The sequence below is a fragment of the Chrysochloris asiatica genome, unplaced genomic scaffold (assembly GCF_000296735.1).
Source record: "Chrysochloris asiatica unplaced genomic scaffold, ChrAsi1.0 scaffold00276, whole genome shotgun sequence".
In the NCBI taxonomy this organism is placed as follows: Eukaryota; Metazoa; Chordata; class Mammalia; order Afrosoricida; family Chrysochloridae; genus Chrysochloris; species Chrysochloris asiatica.
The window spans coordinates 2,105,259-2,125,905 of NW_006408794.1; the positions used below are offsets into that span (position 1 = coordinate 2,105,259).

Consider the following 20,647-nt stretch of genomic DNA (forward strand, 5'->3'; position numbering starts at 1 on the left):
CTGTAGGATGAGCACTAGACCAGAGGTTGATTTGAACAGTAAGGTCGGTGGTTCAAACCCACCAGCTACTCTTCAGAAACCCTATACAGGGTCACTGTGGGATGGAACCGACTCGAATTAACAACAACATTGTACCTCGAATTTTTCCATTGCTACTCACAGCTGAGAGCCATCTGTAGTTTCTTTCTTGTGTAGCCTCAGTGGATAGATCAATAATACAGTCATTTCATAAGAAAATAATATGGAGGCTTATTTTTCTTATCTTTCTGCACTCTGGAATAGTTTCAGTAGTCTTGGAATCATTTGTTACTTAAAGATTTGGTATAATTCTTATACAAAATTAGCGAGGTTTGGTGCTTTGGTGGGAGAGAGTGATCATTCTTTGATTGTGTTCTCTCTTTATTCTATCAAAATCAGGATGTTCATATTTTCTACACTTATTACTCATGGTGTTCTGCTCTCAGTGTCATTCAATATCAAAATTGATTGGGGGTAAAGAGATGACCAGACACTGCTATGGTTGGATACTATTTATACAGGGATTTGCATTGATGTGTTACAGTAGCATCATATGATCAATGGTAACACTTTGTAGTGGACACTGCTGGTGTCACCTCCAGCTCCCTTCAGGCGGCTGATGCACCCATTCCTCAGTTGCCCTGAGTGCCTGCTGTGAACAGTAAGAGCTGTAGTCTTCTCAGGAGAATTGCCCTTGGTCAATGGAAGTCAGCACACCAGGAAATGCCTGGAAGTTTATGACTCACCAACTGAGACTGTACACAGCTAGTGACTGACAGATGGGTAGTATAAAACTCAGTGTCCTTGCCTCAAGGCAGAATAACTCTAGTGTGCCATTCATATTCTGAAGCTTTCAATGGGACCAAAGTGAAACCAGACTTGGAGTGCTCGCTGTCTAGCTTCTTTCCCTGCCCTATCCTGTCTCCCTCACTTTCTTCCATGTTTCTCCTGAGAGCACTCTCTCAATAAATCTCGAGCTTAAGTACCCCTGCCTCTACCTCTGCTTCTAAGTAACACATTATTAATTTCAAAGATTTATTTTGTCTTCAAGCTTCATTTGATATACAGGTGACTTTGTGGCCTCTTTGCAATGGCTATTCATCCCCCCAGGAATCAACAGACTCCATATTGGGAACCACAGTGCCACAAGTAGAAAGTATGAAGTATTGTTTTGGTCTTAATAATAAATTCCTGTGTTTCCACCCATTTCTACTGTTCCAAATATGATTAAATTCAGCTGTGGTTGTTAAGTGCTGTCCAGTCAGTTCTGACTCATAGCAACCCTATATATCTGGTGAGTTTGAACTGTCAACCTTGTCGTTAGCAGTTTCACGCTTGTCCTATAGTGCCACACCAGGACTCCTAAATTCAGATATGAAGAACTAATATTTATAAAAAGTGAAAAATCATTTTACTTCAATATAATAAAAGTACTATTTCTCTGACACAGTAGCCACATCAGTGTCCTGATGTAGCACTCTAGGAAAAACACTGGACTGCCAAAGTCAATGGTTCAAATCCACCAGCTGCTTTTTGAAAACCGTATACAGGGTCTCTGTGAGTCAGAACTGAGTCAATGGCACTTAACAACAACAACAACAATTTCTCTGATCATGAAATAATGTGACAAATACTTCATTATCTTATAGTAATTATGGGCCATCAGTAGGATAATTTATTATCATTACACTAGAAACATGTAACAGGACAGTAAAGAAAAAGTCCTGCTTGCTTGAATGCTAGTTGGCAAAGGTTGTTAAACTTTTTATGTTAGTATTTTCAACTGATACTGGTTAATGTTCATTTGAACCACAAGGTCGGTGGTTCAAACTCACCAGCCACTCCTCAGAAACCCTATGCAGGGTTGCTATGAGTCGGAATGAATTCAATGGCGACTTATCAACAACAATAACAGCACAGTGTTACTCTTCTCCGTTCTCCTAAATTAAAACTGCCATCCTTGAATTTGACTCTTCTTCATAATTTTTTAATGTTTTTCAATATTTCATATGTACTTCTTGAGTGTGTGTTTTGACTTCTTCCTTTTCTTCAGCCTGTCTATGGATTGCTCAAATCCTTTCATTCATTTTTGATAACGTTTTCTTGGATTCCCCTAAATTCTCACTATATAATGTCCATACTCTAAACAATTTGCAGAGGCACCCATCTGGCATCCCAGTTTTCTCTTTCCTCCTCATTCAGTCCATCTACACATTATTTATGAAGCTCTGCTCGTGCAATGGTTAAGTGTGCAGTTGCTAACTAAAAGAACTGGCAGTTTGAACCCACCTATGTAGCAGAAAGATCTGTGGGTTTGCTCCTGTGAAGATTGCTGTTTGGGTTGTTCTTAGGTGCCATTGACTTTGGTTCCCACTCATAGTGACCTTGCGCACAACAGAATGAAATGTTGCCCAGTCCTCTGCCACTCTCGTAGTTATTGCGACATTTGAACCATGGTTATAGCCACTGTATCAATCCATCTCACATTTTGAGTGCCTTCCAACCTGAGGGGCTCATCTTCCATCACGACATGAGACAATGCCCTATTGCTGACACTAGCCTTATTGTAGGAGCTGAACACTAGGTCCTTCTTCCTAATCGATCTTAATCTGGAAGTTCTGGAAGTATGACAAACAAACAGACAAGTGGTAGCTTGTGTGTTGCCTTGATGCTGGAAGCTATGCCATTGATATTTCAAATACTAACGAAGTCATCCATGGTGGACAGGTTTCACTGGAGTTTCCAGAATAAAGTAGACTAGGAAAAAAGGTCTGGCAGTCATCAGCCAAAGAAAAGTTTATAGCTGACAAGAGAACTTTTTCCAGCTTACTTGGTTTTGCCACGTCATCAGGAGGAATCATTTGCTAGAGGAAGACGTTGTGTTTGGTGAAGTAGCCAGTGAGGTGAGGGAAACCCACATTGGGATAGACTGACACGTAATAAGACGGTAATGAACTAGCAATCGTGACGTGGTCCCAGGACCAGGCAACATTTACCCTGCTGCTGTACATTTGCTCACCACAAGTTGAAGTTGACTCCAAGACAGCTATCTACTACACAAGCCAAAGTAGACTTTTCATTGTCCCCCCAAATTTGTCTTGTGCCTCCTCCGATCATAGCTTTCATCACTGTGTTTATTTTGTCTGGAATGCTTCCTCTCTCCCACTCTTTATGTCTGGGTAGCAAAGTCAGCCCATTCTTTAAGACTCATTTCAGATACAAGTTCCACCATGAGCTTTCTGTATATGAAGTAGGAAGCTCTCTCTCCGTCTCTCTATGAATTCTAGTGGCACTTTTGAGTATAGTACTTACACAGTATTCATCACACAATATCTTATCCTGTAGACATTTCTGTCTCTAAAGCAACTTGCTAAATGCATGGTAAATCCTTTGAAGGATAGAACTGTGCCTGAAATGTCTTTGTGTTTCCTATGTTTCTTAGCATGGTGGTGGCGCATAGGAAGTAGAATTAATAAAAAACGAATACACAAATAATGCATTTTTTGGGCCACATAATTGTACAAGAGTCTGGAGTGAAGTGGAGTTAAGGATTAATGAGTGGTGAAAGGAATGGAATTTCTTTTTTCTACAACTCTTGTTTTCATGGAATCAAATGAGGAGAATCAGACCAGTGCCTCAAGAGAAACAGTACCAGTTCTGAAATTTTTGTGCATTTCTAAATAAAAATTTTAATGAAATAAATACAAATGCTATTTCCTATCACTCTAGTGGGTTCTGGTGTGACACTGGAGAATAGGTGGTGATGGTGGTTATGTGCTGTGGAGTCGGTTCCAACTCATAGTGACCCTGCATAGCGTGTCCAAGGCTGTAAATCTTTATGGAAGCAGAAAGCCTCATCTTTCTCCCATGAAACGGCTGGTAGTTTGGAACTGCTGACATTGAGATTAGCACCCGACTTGCGACTACTACACTACCAGAGCTGCTTGTAGGATAAGTACTGTACTGTTTTAACTACAAGCCTGTGGTTCAAACCCACTAGCTGCTCCTTGGAAACCCTATATAGGGTTGCTACAAGTCAGAATCCACTGACAGCACTTAACAACAACATCACTCTAATACCTGCTTTAAGTAAGCTGGAATCTGTAAAAAACGATTTCTACATTTAAAAAGTTATCTCATTGACTTTACCAGTCAATGTGTCATTTGATAAATATTTAGTTAGAGTCTGGCTCCCTGGTGGTCTCCAAGAGCTAAGTGAGCAGCTGACTCACCCTGACTCCCTACAGAAATAAATGCTGTTTATAAATGATTGTCAATTCAACCTCTTGACCCATTCCCAGCTGGGAGGCTGGAATTTGACAGTGTGTGGAAAACAAAGCATTGTCAAGTGAAAGAATGACTGACTTCACAGGGATATTCGGACTTTACAAAGAGAAAAGCAGCTGGAATGGTAGCTGCTTTTAGTCAGTCCTGGTGAGAAAAACACAAGGGTTTTAGTTGGACTATATTTTTGCTTCCATTAAAGCAAGCAATGTAACTGATACTTTGTGACCAAAATGCATAAAAGCAAATGGGTTCTGAAAACTGCCTAGTGTTTTCTGAGATCATAATGCCAGCCAAATTCTGAGAGAGAGAGTAAATGCTACAAACAACCTAGCTAAGACTTCTGAGTATGATTTTAGGTACATGTAAACAGCGACCACCAGGAGAAGCCAGATGGTAAGCAACAGAAGTGGTGAGCAGGTGGGTGAGAGACAGCGGTTAAGTGCTGAGAATCATCTTTGCCAGAGGAATGAAGGAAACAGGACAATGATAAACCAAACAAATAGAGCTCACAGGTAGCAGGGAAAGAATCAAGCATATGGTTGTGGTCATTTTTGGGGGGGAGGTGGAGCCTCATCCATCTGTTACAAATCTCACTTCACATATTTGGTTGCTCCTTTGACTGTATTCTAATGAGTATGTATATGTTTGCTGAAACCCTTCCTTTCCTCCCTCAGTTGTCATTCTTCCTTCTGGTTTAATTTGCAGCCATTTATTCTTCCCTTCTTTCTTTCTATTCTCCCTTTTTTATCTTATAAAGAACAGTCCAAACAATGTGTGTTGGAGAATGAAGGAAGATGTCATAAAGGCTTTCGAGTTCAGGTAGAAATGTTCATGCTAAATCAGCAAGTATCAAGTACTTATGATATGGCCAGCACTTTGGCCTTTAGGAAAGTAAGTATTATAAAAGCTAGAAGGTTCTCTTTCATGTGCCCTTACTTTCCATATTAATGGTTTTAAGAAGAGAACTCAAGAACATGGAGTGTGATTGACTGCTAAATTTTCAAACATGCACTGACCACAGACAGCACAGAATCTAGAACCCAGTGACCAGCAGACAGCTACTGAAATGTACAATAGTAATTGATTGTTCAACCCCTAGTCACATGACTTCCATTTGCACTGCTTAGAAAATGGGCTGGTCCTAGAAACAGAATTTGCAGACATGGGTGATTACAGGAGACTCAGGCCAGCTTCCCAGGTGTCTGTAGAAAAAGCAGTCCCTGTTCTTTGAAAGTGCCTGGAGCATCCTTTCCAGAGCCTACTGAGCACAGATACTAGTGAATGTTATCTAGGGATCCTTAGGGGGTACCACTAGTAGGGGAAGAAGCAGGCTTGAAATGGAAGGAGCAATAGAGACCTAAAACTGCCCACTACAGGAAGTTTATTAGCTCAAGCATACAAAAAAGTTTATGGGAAAATGGAATTAAAAGATAATGCAATTTGTCCAGAAATGTTCTGAAGACCCTTCATACTTGTTAAATTGTCCTAGGCAATCTGCTTTATTCTGTGCCCTCCCTTTGAGGCCCTTAGGATATGTTGTGAAAATCCTGGTATCTTTAAGGAGTTCACAATCTAAATAAAGACAAAGTATAAATACGTATAGAGCTCGGGAAGCTTTACTAGAGCAGCAGAAAGAATAAACTTTGAATTGTGTTTGTTCTCTTCCACTTGGGTTCAGACTCCAACTTGCAAGTTCATTTTTGTCCGAATAGAACTGTGCTCTGTAGGGTTTTCAGTGGTCGTTTTTTGTTTTTTTGTTTTCTCAAATTTAGATTGCCAGGCCTTTCTTTTGAGGCACCTCTGGGGGTACTCAAACCTCCCACCTTTTGGTTAACAGCTGAGTAAATTAGCCATTTACACCACTCAGGGACTCCCAAGATCTCTTACAGTCTCCTTAAACAAAGGTGGTTAATACGACAAAGACAATAAGTTTGGGACTTGTTTTTGAGGTTTCATTTGATTTTATTTTTAATATTTGCAGAGAATATATATTTTGATTAAGGAGATTCTTTGGACTAGGCTAAAATTAAACATCATCCTGTGAAAAGTCACACTTGAAGCTTCCATGTCCTTTTTATGTTATTATCAATAGTTTTTTTTTCAACTACCATGTGTACAGGAGCATTAAAAAATAGTAATCCCTTGAGACACTTTACAAGTTTATCCAAGACTGTTTCTGAAAGAGCTGCTAGAGTTCTCTCAGTTGGTCACATTTGATGGCTAGAGCCAAATGGAGGTCTACTTTCCTAATTTTCAAAACAAATTTACAAAAATACATTGTGTTCGAGGTTCTCTAAACCCTACGAGTCAGTTGATGTCTAACCGTAGTAAAAGCCACAGGAAAGATTGAAAAAAAACAAGGGGATTGTGGGATGGGTCTGTGCATGCTCCAGAGTTGATCAAGAATTTGAGACTGTGAGTTAATGCACTAAACTGCAAAGTCGATGGTTCAAGCTCACCAGCTGCTCCTCGGAAACCCTATACAGGGTCGCTATGGGTTGGAACTGACTCGACAGCACTTAACAACAACAACAATGATGATGAGATGTCCTGGTATGGTGCTTTAGGATAAGCACTGGTCTCCTAACCAAACTGTCAGGAGTTCAAACCCACCAGCCACTCGGAAACCCTATACAGGGTCTCTATGAGTCAGAACCAACTCAACAGCACTTAACAACACAACAGCAACAAGATGAGAAGAGCAGCATAAAATGAAAAGAATTATTGCCCACCATTTATCCTCCCTGTCTTCTGAAGTTCTTTGTTGTTGTTGTTAAGTGCCGTCGATTTGGTTCCGACTCATAGAGACCCTCTATAGGGTTTCCGAGGAGCGGCTGATGAGCTTGAACCACCAACCTTGCAGTTCAAACTGACCTTACAGTCCAGCGCATTAACCCACAGTGCCACACCAGAAGAGGAAAGAAATAACCATGTGATTTTAAACCAGAATACCAGGCTCATTTTCAGTGCTGTTGATTTACAACATAGCACACTGTTCTTCCATAAATATAACTTTCTGGAAGTATAAAAGCCACAGCATAAATATATAACTCCTAAAATAATGGCCCCTGAAATGAGGCTCAGGTAAAGTCAATGTCTAAGAAAAGGTGTGTAGTAAGCCCAGAGTAAAGCATTTCTGTCTTGGAGAGGAGAAGCTGTGCCCACCGCAAGCTGCTTGCGATTCCAAACACAGAGGCCGCTCGTTCACCTGAGGCTGCCTGCGTTCATCACTTCTCTGCTAAATGTTCAGTTGGGGATGCGGTGCAGTGGATGTCTGTGTAATAACTGATTACAGCTGTCACCCAGGAATTCAGGTTTGCCTGCTGCGTGGTCACTTGCTGCTGATGAGATAAGGCTGAACTAGAATAATTTGGGGGAGGGACCCGTGGCCCATCAAGACACTCCTCTGTCCCCAGCATCAATCTGTGAAATGTCCTTCTGAAAAGGAACGTGCTTGGTAAGGCATTCTGCTACAACTCAAGTGGAGCCGTCCCTGCCATTGGATCAATAAGCCTTTAACGCCTCTTCAGGGCTGCACAGCGGCAGCCCTCATAGCCAGTGTTCCGCTTTTACAAGTGCTCTTAGGTACAGATTGCTGTGTGTATCATACATTGTGCCTCCAACTCTTCTAAATCACTGAACCTTGAATTCTACAGATTTGGAGATTTGTTCAAGCTTTGGGGCAAAGCCCCGTTAAGGCAAGTAAATCGGAAAAGCAAGTGTCTCTGGACTGAATGAAAGTGCACCCTATGGAATAAATTACCTAGATCTTATATGACTTCAGATAGAGGATTCTTTAAAGTCACAAAGCTCTAGATGAACTTGGTCACATGGATTAAACTGATCTTGTGGATTCTGTGGATCGTAGAAGGCTCAGATGGTTTTTAAGGGACAACCATCTGTATACTCTTTGGCCTGGGGAGTCTTGCATGCAGCAAAGCGAAGCAAGTGGACCATTTGTATGACTCAAGTAATGCTTCAAATCAGTTCTGGTTTGATCCCCTACTGAGAATTTTACTTTTCCAGCCTGAGATATTTTGAATCAGAATCTACATTTTAACAAGATCCCCAGGGATTCTGATTCTGAAAAAGCAAAATTTCTGCAGGGAGTCAAACTGAAATGAACTCTTAGGTATCAAGGTTATATAGATAGCTTGCCTTAAACCTCAAATTATGCCCTATTGGCCAATGGCGACCAGACAGTAGGGAAGGGCACAACCTTCCTCAACTGTTTTTTAATGATAGCATAGTCCTATCAGTGATATCTAACAATTAAACTAGTTTTCAACTTAGAGGGCAAAGGAGAAAGTATCCGAATTTCTGGGGGAGAGGTGGTTTGGAAAACCAGTTGGAAGCTGTTGGGTTGAGTCCACTGCTACTCAAGGTGACCCCATGTGTGCCAGAGCAGAGCTATGCTTCTTCATAGGGTTTTCAATGGCTGATTTTTCTGAAGCAGAGAGACAAGACTTTCTTCTGAGGAAACTTTGGGTGGCCTCGAATCTACTTTTCAAATAAGTCAAGCACATTAATCATTTGTATGGGTACCACCCATTTCACCTTCTTCTTTAGAATCTCCACAGAAGATCCTTGCTGAAGACACAGGCACTAGAGTCTTCCTTGCCCTTTAGGTCTAGAACTTTGGCAGGTTGCCCCTCTGTCATTTCCTTGGTGGCAAGTCACCACCACTTTCTCCATCACACTTCCCATTTCCCAAGGCTTTATAAAAACTAGAAGAAATGTACATTATCGCATCCATCAAATTTATCAGTACCTAAAATACAGCTAGACACTAAACTGCTAACCACAAGATCAGCGGTTCAAATCTACCAGACGCTCCTCAGAAACCCTGTATTATAGGTCACTATGAGTCCTGGTATAGTGCTGTAGGCTAATGCATCAGACTGCAAAGTCATTTGAACGGCAAGGTCAGTGGTTCAAACTCACCAGCTGCTTCTTGGAAACCCTATACAGGGTTGCTATGGGTCAGAATCCACTCAATGGCACTTAACAACAACAACAATGAGTCCGAACTGCACTTAACAAAAACACTTAACAACAACACAGGGATGAGTTACTCTTGAACTCTGGTGTGACACTGTAGGATAAGCACTGGACTCATAACTGACTAGCTGCTCTCAGAAACTCTATAAAGGATCCCTGTGAGTTGGATCTGACTCTACCACATACAACAATGACAAAGGATAATCATGTTTATCTTGTTTTGGAGAAATGAGGAGAATTTTCAGAATGAGAGCTCTCAGTGTAATTGCCTGTTCTGGTAGTGTCATAAGAAAAGCTACATCATGAGCAAGGTAGAAACAGCATCCTCCAAAAGGTACCTTCTTCCATAGTTCATAAGCACGCCTCCATGAAGCAGCAAACTATTGTTTACTTCAGCCTCTAACATCAGTTTCCCATTAAAATGTAAACCCCTAGGCATGTTTTTGTTGGAGAATTAGCATGACCACCTGCAGTGGTTTAAAAGTACCTGGATGAGAGGGATTAGGTTCAAGGCCAAGGGGTGAGCACGTACCTCAGGGAAGGGGATAGGGGCTACCTCAAGGGGGCAGTGTAGCTCACATGCTATTTTAAACACCTTTCTCTGTGTGTCTCTCCCAGGCTTGGATGTCAGGCAAGCTCAGGTCATCGCTCTGTCATCAGGCACCAAGTGCATCAGTGGCGAGTATATCAATGACCAAGGACTGGTGGTCAATGACTGCCATGCAGAAATCGTGGCAAGGAGAGCATTCATTTACTTCCTCTACACACAGCTGGAGCTGCACCTAAGGTAAACAGATCACTGCTTGTAATGGGTTGACTTGTATCCCTCACACTTCCCAAAATATGTACTGAAATCCTGGGCCTTATGCTTGTGGATAGGATCCTATTTGGAAATAAAGTTTTCCTTTGTTGTGAAAATGAGATCAGAGCAGTCAGTGTAGGTTGGGTCCTAAACCTATTCATGTCTGAGTTCTAAAAAAAAAGCAGATCCGATGCTCACATTCTTAGAGGGCGAGGAAGGCAGATAGCAGAGGCAGATGCACCTATAATCCCAGGAACATCGAGGATTGCTGGCAGCGACTAGAAGCTACATAGCCAAACAAGGACTTTCCCTAGAGCCCTGACTTCTGGACTTTTGGCCTCCAGAACTGTGAAGAAAATAAATTTCTGTCCTTTAAAGCCACTCACTTGTTTGTTTATGTTATAGCAGCACTAGGTTACTGAGACACTGTTGTTGACTTAGATGAACTTTATGGTATTCCATGGGGCGAGGGCAATAAACCTGCTCTCTGGACATCCAAGCCCATGGCTCTTTTAGAGCTATATTTATGCATCTTAGTTGATGAGCAGCCAGTATCTAGGTGAAACAAGAGTTGCCTCATAATCAACTCAGAAGGTAGCTTCTCTTTTATCCTGGCAGTTTTTCTACATATGGTAAATAGCTATGAGCCATAAAGCTTAAGTTTTTATTCAGACAATTGACACTCTCTTATGCACTGACAGTGTTGCTATGCAGACAAGTAAAATATTGAAATACCAGGCATCTTCCTCATTATTGTCATTTCTCTCTCCAGTAAACACTCTGCTTGCCTATGAATTATTGCTGCCGACAATTTTCAAGGCATGTACACACACTCCCATACACACATACTGACACATCTTGTCACATACTCATTCCATTAAATAATATTTCCTATTATTTTCTATTAATGTACTCAGGGGATCTTGGAAGGGTGAGATTTTACTATGAATTCAGCATTCCACAAATAAAAATTTAAGCAGGTAGCCAAAGTTCTTTCTTTATGAGGCTGAGAAATGCCTTCTAGAGAATAAAGGAAATTTATTATTAAGAAAGAAGATTGACAACCTATTTTATACATTGTCAATTTGCAGCCAAAGTACTTCTCTAGTTCATGACTCATATTCTAAATACAAGTGAGACTGGGGAAAAGTCTGTAGAATTGGCTAGAGGAATACAAAGATGCCCCTCAAAAGGGAGCAGTCAACCTACTTCTGGGTTAAACTCTGCTTCCTTTACTGTGGGTTTAAATGAAGACAATATTCTACCCACTACCAGCCCTCCAGTTATTAACCCCAGAGCTAGCCTGCTGTTGAAGAAGAAGACAAAGATGAAGATGAAGAAGAAGAAAGAAGAAAGAAATAAGGAAAGGAAGAACCAACATGGGGGGTGGGAGGAACCTTACTGTCTTGTGGGAGATGAAAGCTATTGCTCTCTCTCTGACTGCATAATAGCATTGATCAAGCTTGGAAGTGTATTCAGTTAGAGTATTTTGTTATTTGGATTAATGTTACCTGCTCCCTGGTGAACTTTCGTTTTAGCCATGGAAAAGTGCCAACTTGACATTGACATCTATGTTCAATTTTGATGAAATTATGGGCACTTCAAGTAGGACCACAGTTCAATATTACCACGAGGTTGTGTGCTTTCTGACCCTGCGAACAGTGGGTTTACAGGAAGGTGGAAGGCTTAGCAACCTCTTCTCTTTCCCTTTTAAGCTTCTTGTCTGGAGAATTTCTCAACCAAGCAAATCTCTTACAGAGTGAATGATTTCGGCACTAGCAACCGGGCTGTCTCTCACAATGCTAGGCAACCATTTTGTTTCTTCTCTCCAAGCCTCTTCCCAGAACTACAGGGTTCATTCCCACTAGAATGCATGAAAGCTCACTATTCTTGTGCCCCTTAGCAATGACATCTAAGCGTATATGACAAATAGGTAAAGTGTTCTATTATCTTCCAGCTGTTTTCCTACTTGGATCAAGGTCCATATTTTTAAAACTCCTCACTTCTCCCTTCATCTCCATATTCCCTAATGTGTTCCATTCTCTAAACCCTTGTCCTCAGATAATATTACCAAAATGGCTAATGACGGATTTTAAATTTTTATCTATTCCTTGTTCCCTCCTCCATAAGTATTTGGATTTTACTCAGAGTGTTTTCCAATGAAGAGTCCTTGAGCCCCTAAGAACTGTCCTCTTAATATGGAAACTCCCAGTGTTCTGGTGGCAATGTGCTCCAAACATCTGTAAGAAGCAGACTGTCACCTGGGCCAGCATCTCTCTTTCAGACATATTCAACAGGAGCAGAAAAAGAGGTGGATTTGAGCCTATAACATCTCAGATGCACTCCTGGACTATGCTGTTAAATCATAATGATTTCATTGTTGTGCATCTGTCTCTTTGCCAGAAACTTCTCTTCATTGTGTCTTCCTAGCCAGCCTTTCATATCTTAGATCCTTTAAAGCAATGTTCCTCAAATCCACTACTAATGGAGTCTTGGTGAGGATTTAGTGAGTTCTCAGTCATTCCTATTAGCATGTGCAGAGGTCACACGAAGGGAAGAAAGCCCCGAACATATACCGAACAGACTCAATAAAAGCAAAACCATAATACACTCGGTTAATTTTTATCGAAACCTCTGAGCAATGAGCAGCAGCCTAGGATATTGCCCCCCATTCATTCCTGGAAACCTGCCAAAAGTGTGGTCTGGTTGGATGTAAGGAAATGGAGTTGGAAGTTGTTCAGAATGTAGGGAAACATCTCGCTTGAAAATCCAACTGCTCAATTGGAAATCTTTCAAACTATCCTTAACTTTCATCTATGTCATAAATGTAATGAGGCCAACATTTATCACAAGTTCTCTGTGCACAAGACACTATGCCTATGTTGCGCATGTTGTGGAGAATTCAAAGAAAATGAATCCCAAACCTTGTTCTGCAGGGGGGTGACCAGCAGTGGTCAAAAAGGCAGCCGAAGAGAGACCATGGTCCAAGTCGTCAGAGAGGTTCAAGTATAACTTGAAACTGTGGACAGGCTGGGGATGTAGAAAACAGGAGAACAGTCACTTGGCAGGTTCGTGGTGGGTTTGGCACCTCTCCAGAAGGTATTTGTAGGGAGAAGGTGTTCTGAGAGTTACAATGAGGAACAGGGGCTCCAGCAGAAGGGGCAAAGGCACAGATGCAGAAAGACATGGTAAGATGCCTCAAGGGTTTCCTAGGGAGAAAAATGTCTTTTCTACTGCCTGTGTGATCTCAGGTCCCAGCAAAACAGAATCCATCATCGATGGGGCAGAACTGTGTAGAAACAGAAAGAGTGGCAAAAAAAAATTTAGTCTATTGCCTGTAATAACTGAGAATAAAAGTGGAATTTGGAAGGGAGGAAATACCGGTAAGTTTGTTTTCTCGCCTCAGTCTAAGGTGGGACTTCTCATCTTTGACTCTAATGGGAAGGTTTTCCAAGGATAAGACGTCTGTAGCCACCAAAAATTAGAAGAAGAGGGCTGGGTTTTTTAAGCATGTACTTTTGGTCACAGTTGGATACAGAAGGAAAGCAAAGATCCATGTATTTAGATCCCTTACTTGGTGCTATTTTCACCTTCTCATTCTACTGTCAAATCCAGCCACCTTTTATTTAAAGTCCCTTCTCTCCTTTTAATATATAAACATTTTCCTACTGATGCTCTGTAAAATTAACAGACCACTGTCAGATCATGCCAGCAGGAACATTTTGTGAATTCACGGGATTGTAATTTTATAAGTATATAGATACAGGTTAATATCATCTGAGAAAACTGACTATGAAAGATAGGTTCAATGTCAATGTTAAGGAAGAGTAACAATAACAGAATTTCTGCAACTCTCGTTTGCATTTTGTGGTTTCATTGCTGAATAAATATTCTGGAAGTTTTATTGCAAGGGGAAAACACAATATGGAATGTGGAGAAGAAAAAACCATGGGCAACAACTAGACACAAGACAAAAACATTCACTTAGCTGGAATGTTTCTGGTTTGGTTCATAGCAAACGGCGAGAGGACTCAGAGCGATCAATATTTGTGCGGTTAAAAGAGGGCGGCTACAAGCTGAAAGAAAACCTTCTGTTCCATCTCTACGTGAGCACATCCCCTTGTGGAGACGCGAGACTCAACTCTCCCTACGAAATCACAACGGACCGTAAGAGACGACATTTTTACCTTTTAAACAAACAAACAAACCAACAACCACAAGCTTTACTCTATAAGGTGGCTAGGTTCTAGACTAACTTGGCTCAAAGATCATTTATGTGCATTGTGTGGCCAGGGCCCAAATTATGCAGAAAGTTGATTTCAATTCTATCATGATCTGGGTAATTCCTAACTCTAAAATCTCAGTCTGAGATGCCCACATCTTCGGGAGAAAAGTAGTTTGGGATCCAAAAATAGCCCTCTACTTTATTTTACTAGGTCAGGCAGTCCCAATATCCCAGGTTAGAAAACAGAATGACTAAGAACGTAAAAGAGAATTAGATGGAGGGGGTGCAAATTCAAATGGCCTTTGTTTACTTTCCTTTGCAACTTTGTGGGGGATAGTGTTGTAGTTTTTTAACCAACTCAGTGGGGAATGATGCCCTGGCAAAGATATCTTCCCAAGGTTAGCTGGGCGATGATGTAAACAAGTGGCTAGGCTTAGCCACTTCAACAGGACCTGCTGTGGAAGTGATTTGATTAGAAGAGACAGGTACAGAAAACACCCATGCCCCCCGACTCCGTTCTCACTCACTCCGTCATGAGAAGTGATATTGTGTGTTCCATGAGATGAGGAGGACAGAGGTGGAGTCTCTTACCTGTGTGAATCTGAGTAGTCCACATTCTGAGTATCTGTTATAAAATAAAGTAAAAATTAGTGAGGGCTAAAGCCTTCTCTTCTTAATGCTTTGAGGTACTTCTTTTATTGATATTATATATGTGTATATATAACAAACAGTTCAGTACTCAGGTGCTAACCAGAAGGTTGGCAGTTTGAACCCAACCTGAGGCACCTTGGAAGAAAGGCCTGGTAATCTACTTCTGAAAGATCACAGCCAAACCGTGGAGCACAGTTTTAATCTGAAACACACTGAGTTGCCATGAGTCAGAGTTAACTCCATGGCAATTGATTTTATACATAAATATGTATATATATATGCATGTATACATATTCTGTACACATATACATATATATGCACACTATCTTCTAAACACATTTGGAAGCAGTACTAGACAAGTCAGTAAAATTAAACATGTGGTGAGAGATCTGATCCTAGTAGAGATGCTAAAAGATCAAAAAGGTTGTTTGTTTTTTGTTTTTCATTTTTTTCTTCTAAATTGTGGTAAGTATATACAAGGGGCCTTCAAAAAGTTCCTGGAAAAATTCCATGATCTTTTAAATTCAACTTTTCCATGAGCTCTTTGAAGTCCTGTTATCTCACAAACATTTGCCATTTCAACATCTTTGCATGTACAACTCAGTGACATTAACTACATTCACCATGTTGTATAACCATCACCATTATCCATCTTCTGACTTCTCCATCACCTTTCAAAGAAGCACAGTGCCCCCAAAGCAATGACTCCCTCTGCCCCCGTCTCTCCCACTCCAGTAAGCAGTAATAAACTTTGGTACTTATATATTTGCAAAAGGCTTATTCTTATGCTAAGAGGAATATAATTAGAAACACGATGGCCATTGCATAGTTATTAAAGGTTTATTTTTGGCTTTCCAATTTTTCTCCTCTGGAAGGTTACAATGTTTTGTTTTAATTACCAGAGTGAGAAAGAATAAACATTTGCTAAGTGCCTGCTGTGTTCCAGACTTGTAAAGAACGCCTTCACCAAGATAAAGAAAGTATGAGGGAAAAAATATATATTTATTTTTAATCCTACATAGAGTTAACCTTTTTCTCTAACTCATAGATTGGACACTGAGTCAGAGAAATTCATTCTCCAACTTGCTAACTTCCCTCTAATGTCATCCCTTTCTCCAATGGAGCTAAGTGCTGTTGAGTCAGTTCCAATTCATAGTGACTCTGGATAGGGTTTCCAAGGAGTGACCAGTGAGCTTGAACTGCGGACCTTGCTGTTCAAACCTACCTTGCAGTCTAGCACATTAACTCTCAGTGCCACACCAGACTCCTATTGGAGAGTGGCTGGGTGGAATTCTCCATAATGGGATTCTAAGTAATAATTTTTACACCCTGTGGACATTACATAAGAAAATCAAATTGAACTCAGAAAAGTGAACACAGTAAATACTGACTTTTAAAGGGATGGCACCATAAAGGAAAGGAGTCCTAGTGGTACAGTGGTTCAAACCCAGCAGCTGCTGCTCTGCAGGAGAAAGATGTGGCATTCTTCTCCTGTAAAGATAGGCAAGCTTGGAAACCTTCTGGTACATTTCTATTCCGTCCTATCGGGTCTCGATGAGTCAGAACGACTCCAGAGCAATGGGTTCATTTTGGGGGTTTTATTTTGCATCATGAGATGGGGACCTGGAAGGTATGGCATAAAATGGTGGAACCATTCTTCTGCAGAAGAAACTGCACGCTGGTGTAAATCCTGTGTTGGATACGCAGACCGTTGCTTCATCGCCACACAGCTCTCTGAAAAAGTATTGTTTTTTCAAAAGGTGAAGTTAAGCATTTTTTGTTTTGTTTTGTTTTGTTAACTTATTCATCCAGCTTGATCTACATGATATTAATGACCCATATAGAAATGAAATCTGGGCATTAGACAGTTTCTTGAAATTACCTTTCTACTTCTTTTATATTAAGGTTTGACCTCATGAAGACCCAGCTTCGGAGGTTTTCAGACTCTGTGAGGAGAAAGTTTTGCCAAAAGTTGGGGCTTTGTCCTAATTTATCAAGTTTCTTCCTTTACCAATTTGCCCCCCACAAAGATTCAGAAAAGGGCTGAATGAGAACCAGCATGTTCCCAAGCGCTGGTCTCTCTCCAGAGGGAGCGTTCTAGCTCATTGAACTGTTCATGTCTCTGTACATTGGGCATCAGAACAGCCTCTCTTCAGCCCTGATTCCAACTTGGTTTAGAAAAACAAACAAATATATTCTCAGATGCACCCTGAGGCGTGCTGCCAGACACAGATGTCTTTTATTTCATGGTGCTTGTAAGAAGTGACAGGTGCTGGTAGGAGAGAACATAAAGCATTTTCCTCACATTTTTGTTGCAGAGATAACCAGGCAAAAATGAGGTGCTGCTGGTTGAGTTCTACCTCCCCATTAGGTGGCTGTTTCTCTCCAACTCCTCCTCTCTAGATCTTAGAGAAACAGGGCACATGTTGAGTTTGTAAAGTAGGCTTGTTAGGCAAAAGTCAGACATCACATTTTCCTTATTTGTTGTTGTTGTTGTTGTTGTTTTAAGTACTGTCAAGTCAGTTTCAACTCATAGCGACTCTATAGTTTCTGAGAAGAAGCTGGTGGGTTTGAACCACCAACTTTGCGGTTAACAGTCCAGTGGTTACTACAGCACCATATCAGGACTCCTTTCCTTATTTGTTGTTAAGTGCCATTGAGTTGGTTCTGATTCATAGCAACCCTGTATAGGGTTTCCAAGGAGCACCTAGCTGGTAGGTTTGAACTGCCAACCTTGCTGTTCAAACCAACCTTGTGATTCAGAGCTTATTCTACAGCACCACACCAGGATTCCTTTCATTATTTAGTTAAGTGCACACACACAAAAAAAAAAGAGAGAGAGAGAGAGGGAAAAAAGCAGCTGACAATGAATAGACTGGAGTCATGGAGCCCCCAGGTGCTCCAGAGGGTTTTCAATGGCTATTATTTTTGAAGTAGATTACAGGCCTTTCTTTTGATGTCTCTGGGTGGTCTTGAACCTCAACCTTTCACGTAGCAGTTGAATGCATTGACCATTTGCACCAGCAGAAATTCCTACTAAGAGTAAGGGAACCCAAATTCCTACACTGTCTGCTGGAAGGATATTTCAGATGGTCAAGGGATCCAGCATTGCCCAGACTGCCTGAGGAAGGTGCCAGCTCTTGAGAATAACTTCTGTACTTTTCACTTCAAAGAGAGAATCCACTAATCACCACTTTAAAATGGGAGCGGGAGGGAGTTTTCCCTACTGCCCATGCAGGCAGTGTTCTGCATTGCTGCTCTTAAAAAAACAGGTTTGATCATTGGACAAGTGAGTGAGCTTGACCAGGACCTTGACTTTGAGGGGTTCCTGACAAGACCAGTCCAGCTGCAAAGTTACCAGCACCTTCCCCTCCAGGCTAGATACTGGTGTGGTGCTGTGGGATAAAGCACAGGACTGCAAGGTCGTTTTGAAACACAAGGTTGGCAGTTCAAACTCATCAGCCGCTCCTTGGAAACAGAATGCAAACTCCTTCTGTCCATTACATTGATATGCTGATACGGATCTAAAGTGTTCATTGGACACCTAGTGTGGTGTTATAGGATAAGCACTGCACTGCGAACCACGAAGGTGGCAGTTCAAACCCACCAGCTGCTCCTCAGAAACCCTATAGGAGATCACTGTGAGTCAGAACCAACTCAATGGCTCTTACCTTTCTATCTAATGTGTTCATTGCAATTAAAAGGAAGTTTCAACAGTGGAGTTCTTAGTCTTCCTGAGCTTCTCTCTACCTCCTTCTTCTACTCAGCATATCAGCTTGTTTCCTCTAGCCAGAGCATTGGCCTGCTTTGGGCCTAATATCTGTATTATTATTATTAAAGCAATTGTTTTATTAATAGAAGACCTGTAAGAGAATCTGACCTAGGATTTCTAACAGCAGATGCATGGCCTCTTCACAGAGCAACTGCCTCCCACAGTGACCTCAACAGTCCTCTTAAAGTCCTACTCAGAGTTTTCACAAAGTCCCAGGAGTTCCTGAGTCAAAGTCAGCTGGCAGATCCCTAATGCCCTCAGGAGCTCTGTGTCTTTGAGAGAATACAAGGACCATCATGTTACAACCTGGTCCCATTTACCAGGGAGGCTATGACTTGAAAAATTCTATATTCCCATTTTATTTATTTTCTCAAGCTCATTCATCTGGATTAATTCTTAACTCTACCCCTGGACCCTTAAATGATAGTATCAATACCGATTGACCCAAGATGTTTTAAGAACTGTGTTCCCTGCAAATTGAGGTTATGCATTATATTTAATTATTTCCATACCTGATTTGTTATCACTTGGGAAGTTGTTATTCTCTCTCCCCAAGTTTCTGGTGTCTTTGGTATGAAGCAGGGTCTGACAGCCTGTACTTTTTAAAGCTTCACCAGGTGACTATAATAATCAGTCATGTATCTGAGCCTCTGGATTAGATCCCCTTACATTGGCTTCTGGAGTACTCATGTGGCCCTGTTGGATAAGCTCTCTATTACAAGGTTGGTTTGAACCACAAAGTTGGCAGTTCAAACTCGCCAGCCACTCCTCAGAAACCCTATACAGGATCACTATGCGTCGGAACTGACTCGACGGCACTTGACAACAACAACACCAACCTTCTCTTCTGTCAAGAGTGGACATTTATTTCTGGATCACATATTGGAAAGACCTGTGAAGGGATGATGGTTGGTCATCAGGATGGTGATGGTCATTCTGAGAGCAGCATCAGGAAGGATTCGGCAGAGTTTTCTGGCCGGATTCCATGATCAGCCACACAGCAGGGAGGCAGGACAACACTATGTTCAAGGGCTATAGCAGGTGCTATAAAGACAGGCTTTCAGTGACCTACTTCTGCAGACTTAGACTTTTATTTGAGCCTACTCAAAGCTACTCATTTAGCTGAGACAACTACAAACTACTGCTAAGTTGCATGACTTTCTCCTGGATTTGACGGTCCAAGGTCAGTGAAAGTAGAGAAAACCCCTAAAAGAGATTTTCTTTCCACAATCAGGAGAACATGCACTTTGCTTCCTAGAGTCAAGATTCTGCTGGATTGTGTGTGTTCTCTAGAGGTTCAACGGACTCATCGGCTCCCAATAAGGCAGGTGGAGCTCAGACTCAGTGAGGAGAACTCCGTTTTCTATAGCGGACCCTTGGAACCTGGGTCAGAACCATGGCAGTTCTGAGAAGAACCTAAATATAAGGACACTAAATTACAATAGAGTAACTTCTGTGTCTGCTTCTGTTACAATAGAGTAACTGCCTTCTAACTCAGTGATGACCTTAATGCGCATTTCTCTGTGATCCTCCTTCTTGATGTGATTTTTAAATTATGTGCGGAATTTAGTTCTTAGTGCATTGTCCAAAATTTAATAGTTTTCTTTAAAATTGTTAGTCTATCTTCCATAAGATATGTCACGAGAAACAGTGTGACTACCAGGGTAAGTTGGACAGTATTGCTAGTAGGGCTCCAGTCCATACATGGTCAGGTTTATTCCAAACAAAACATGGTCAAACATGTCTCTGCCATCAATGGAGGGCTGCAGACAAGTTTTCTCAGTAATCCACTTGTCTGAATCTTATTGTTGTTGTTAAGTGCTGTCAAGTCGGGTTCTGACCCATAGCGACCCTATGTAGGGTTTCCGAGGAGCAGCTGGTGAGCTTGAAC

At 41.3% G+C, this 20,647-nt stretch overlaps 1 protein-coding gene across 1 annotated transcript in view; it reads left to right on the forward strand.

Annotated features, from left to right (window-relative positions):
- Positions 1-20,647, forward strand: part of ADARB2 (adenosine deaminase, RNA-specific, B2 (non-functional)) — a 301,952-nt gene that overhangs the window by 206,183 nt on the left and 75,122 nt on the right. Inside the window, exons 3-4 of the mRNA XM_006874423.1 lie at positions 9,925-10,093; positions 14,124-14,275. Coding sequence (XP_006874485.1) covers positions 9,925-10,093; positions 14,124-14,275 — 321 coding nt within the window. The remainder of the gene's footprint in view (positions 1-9,924; positions 10,094-14,123; positions 14,276-20,647) is intronic.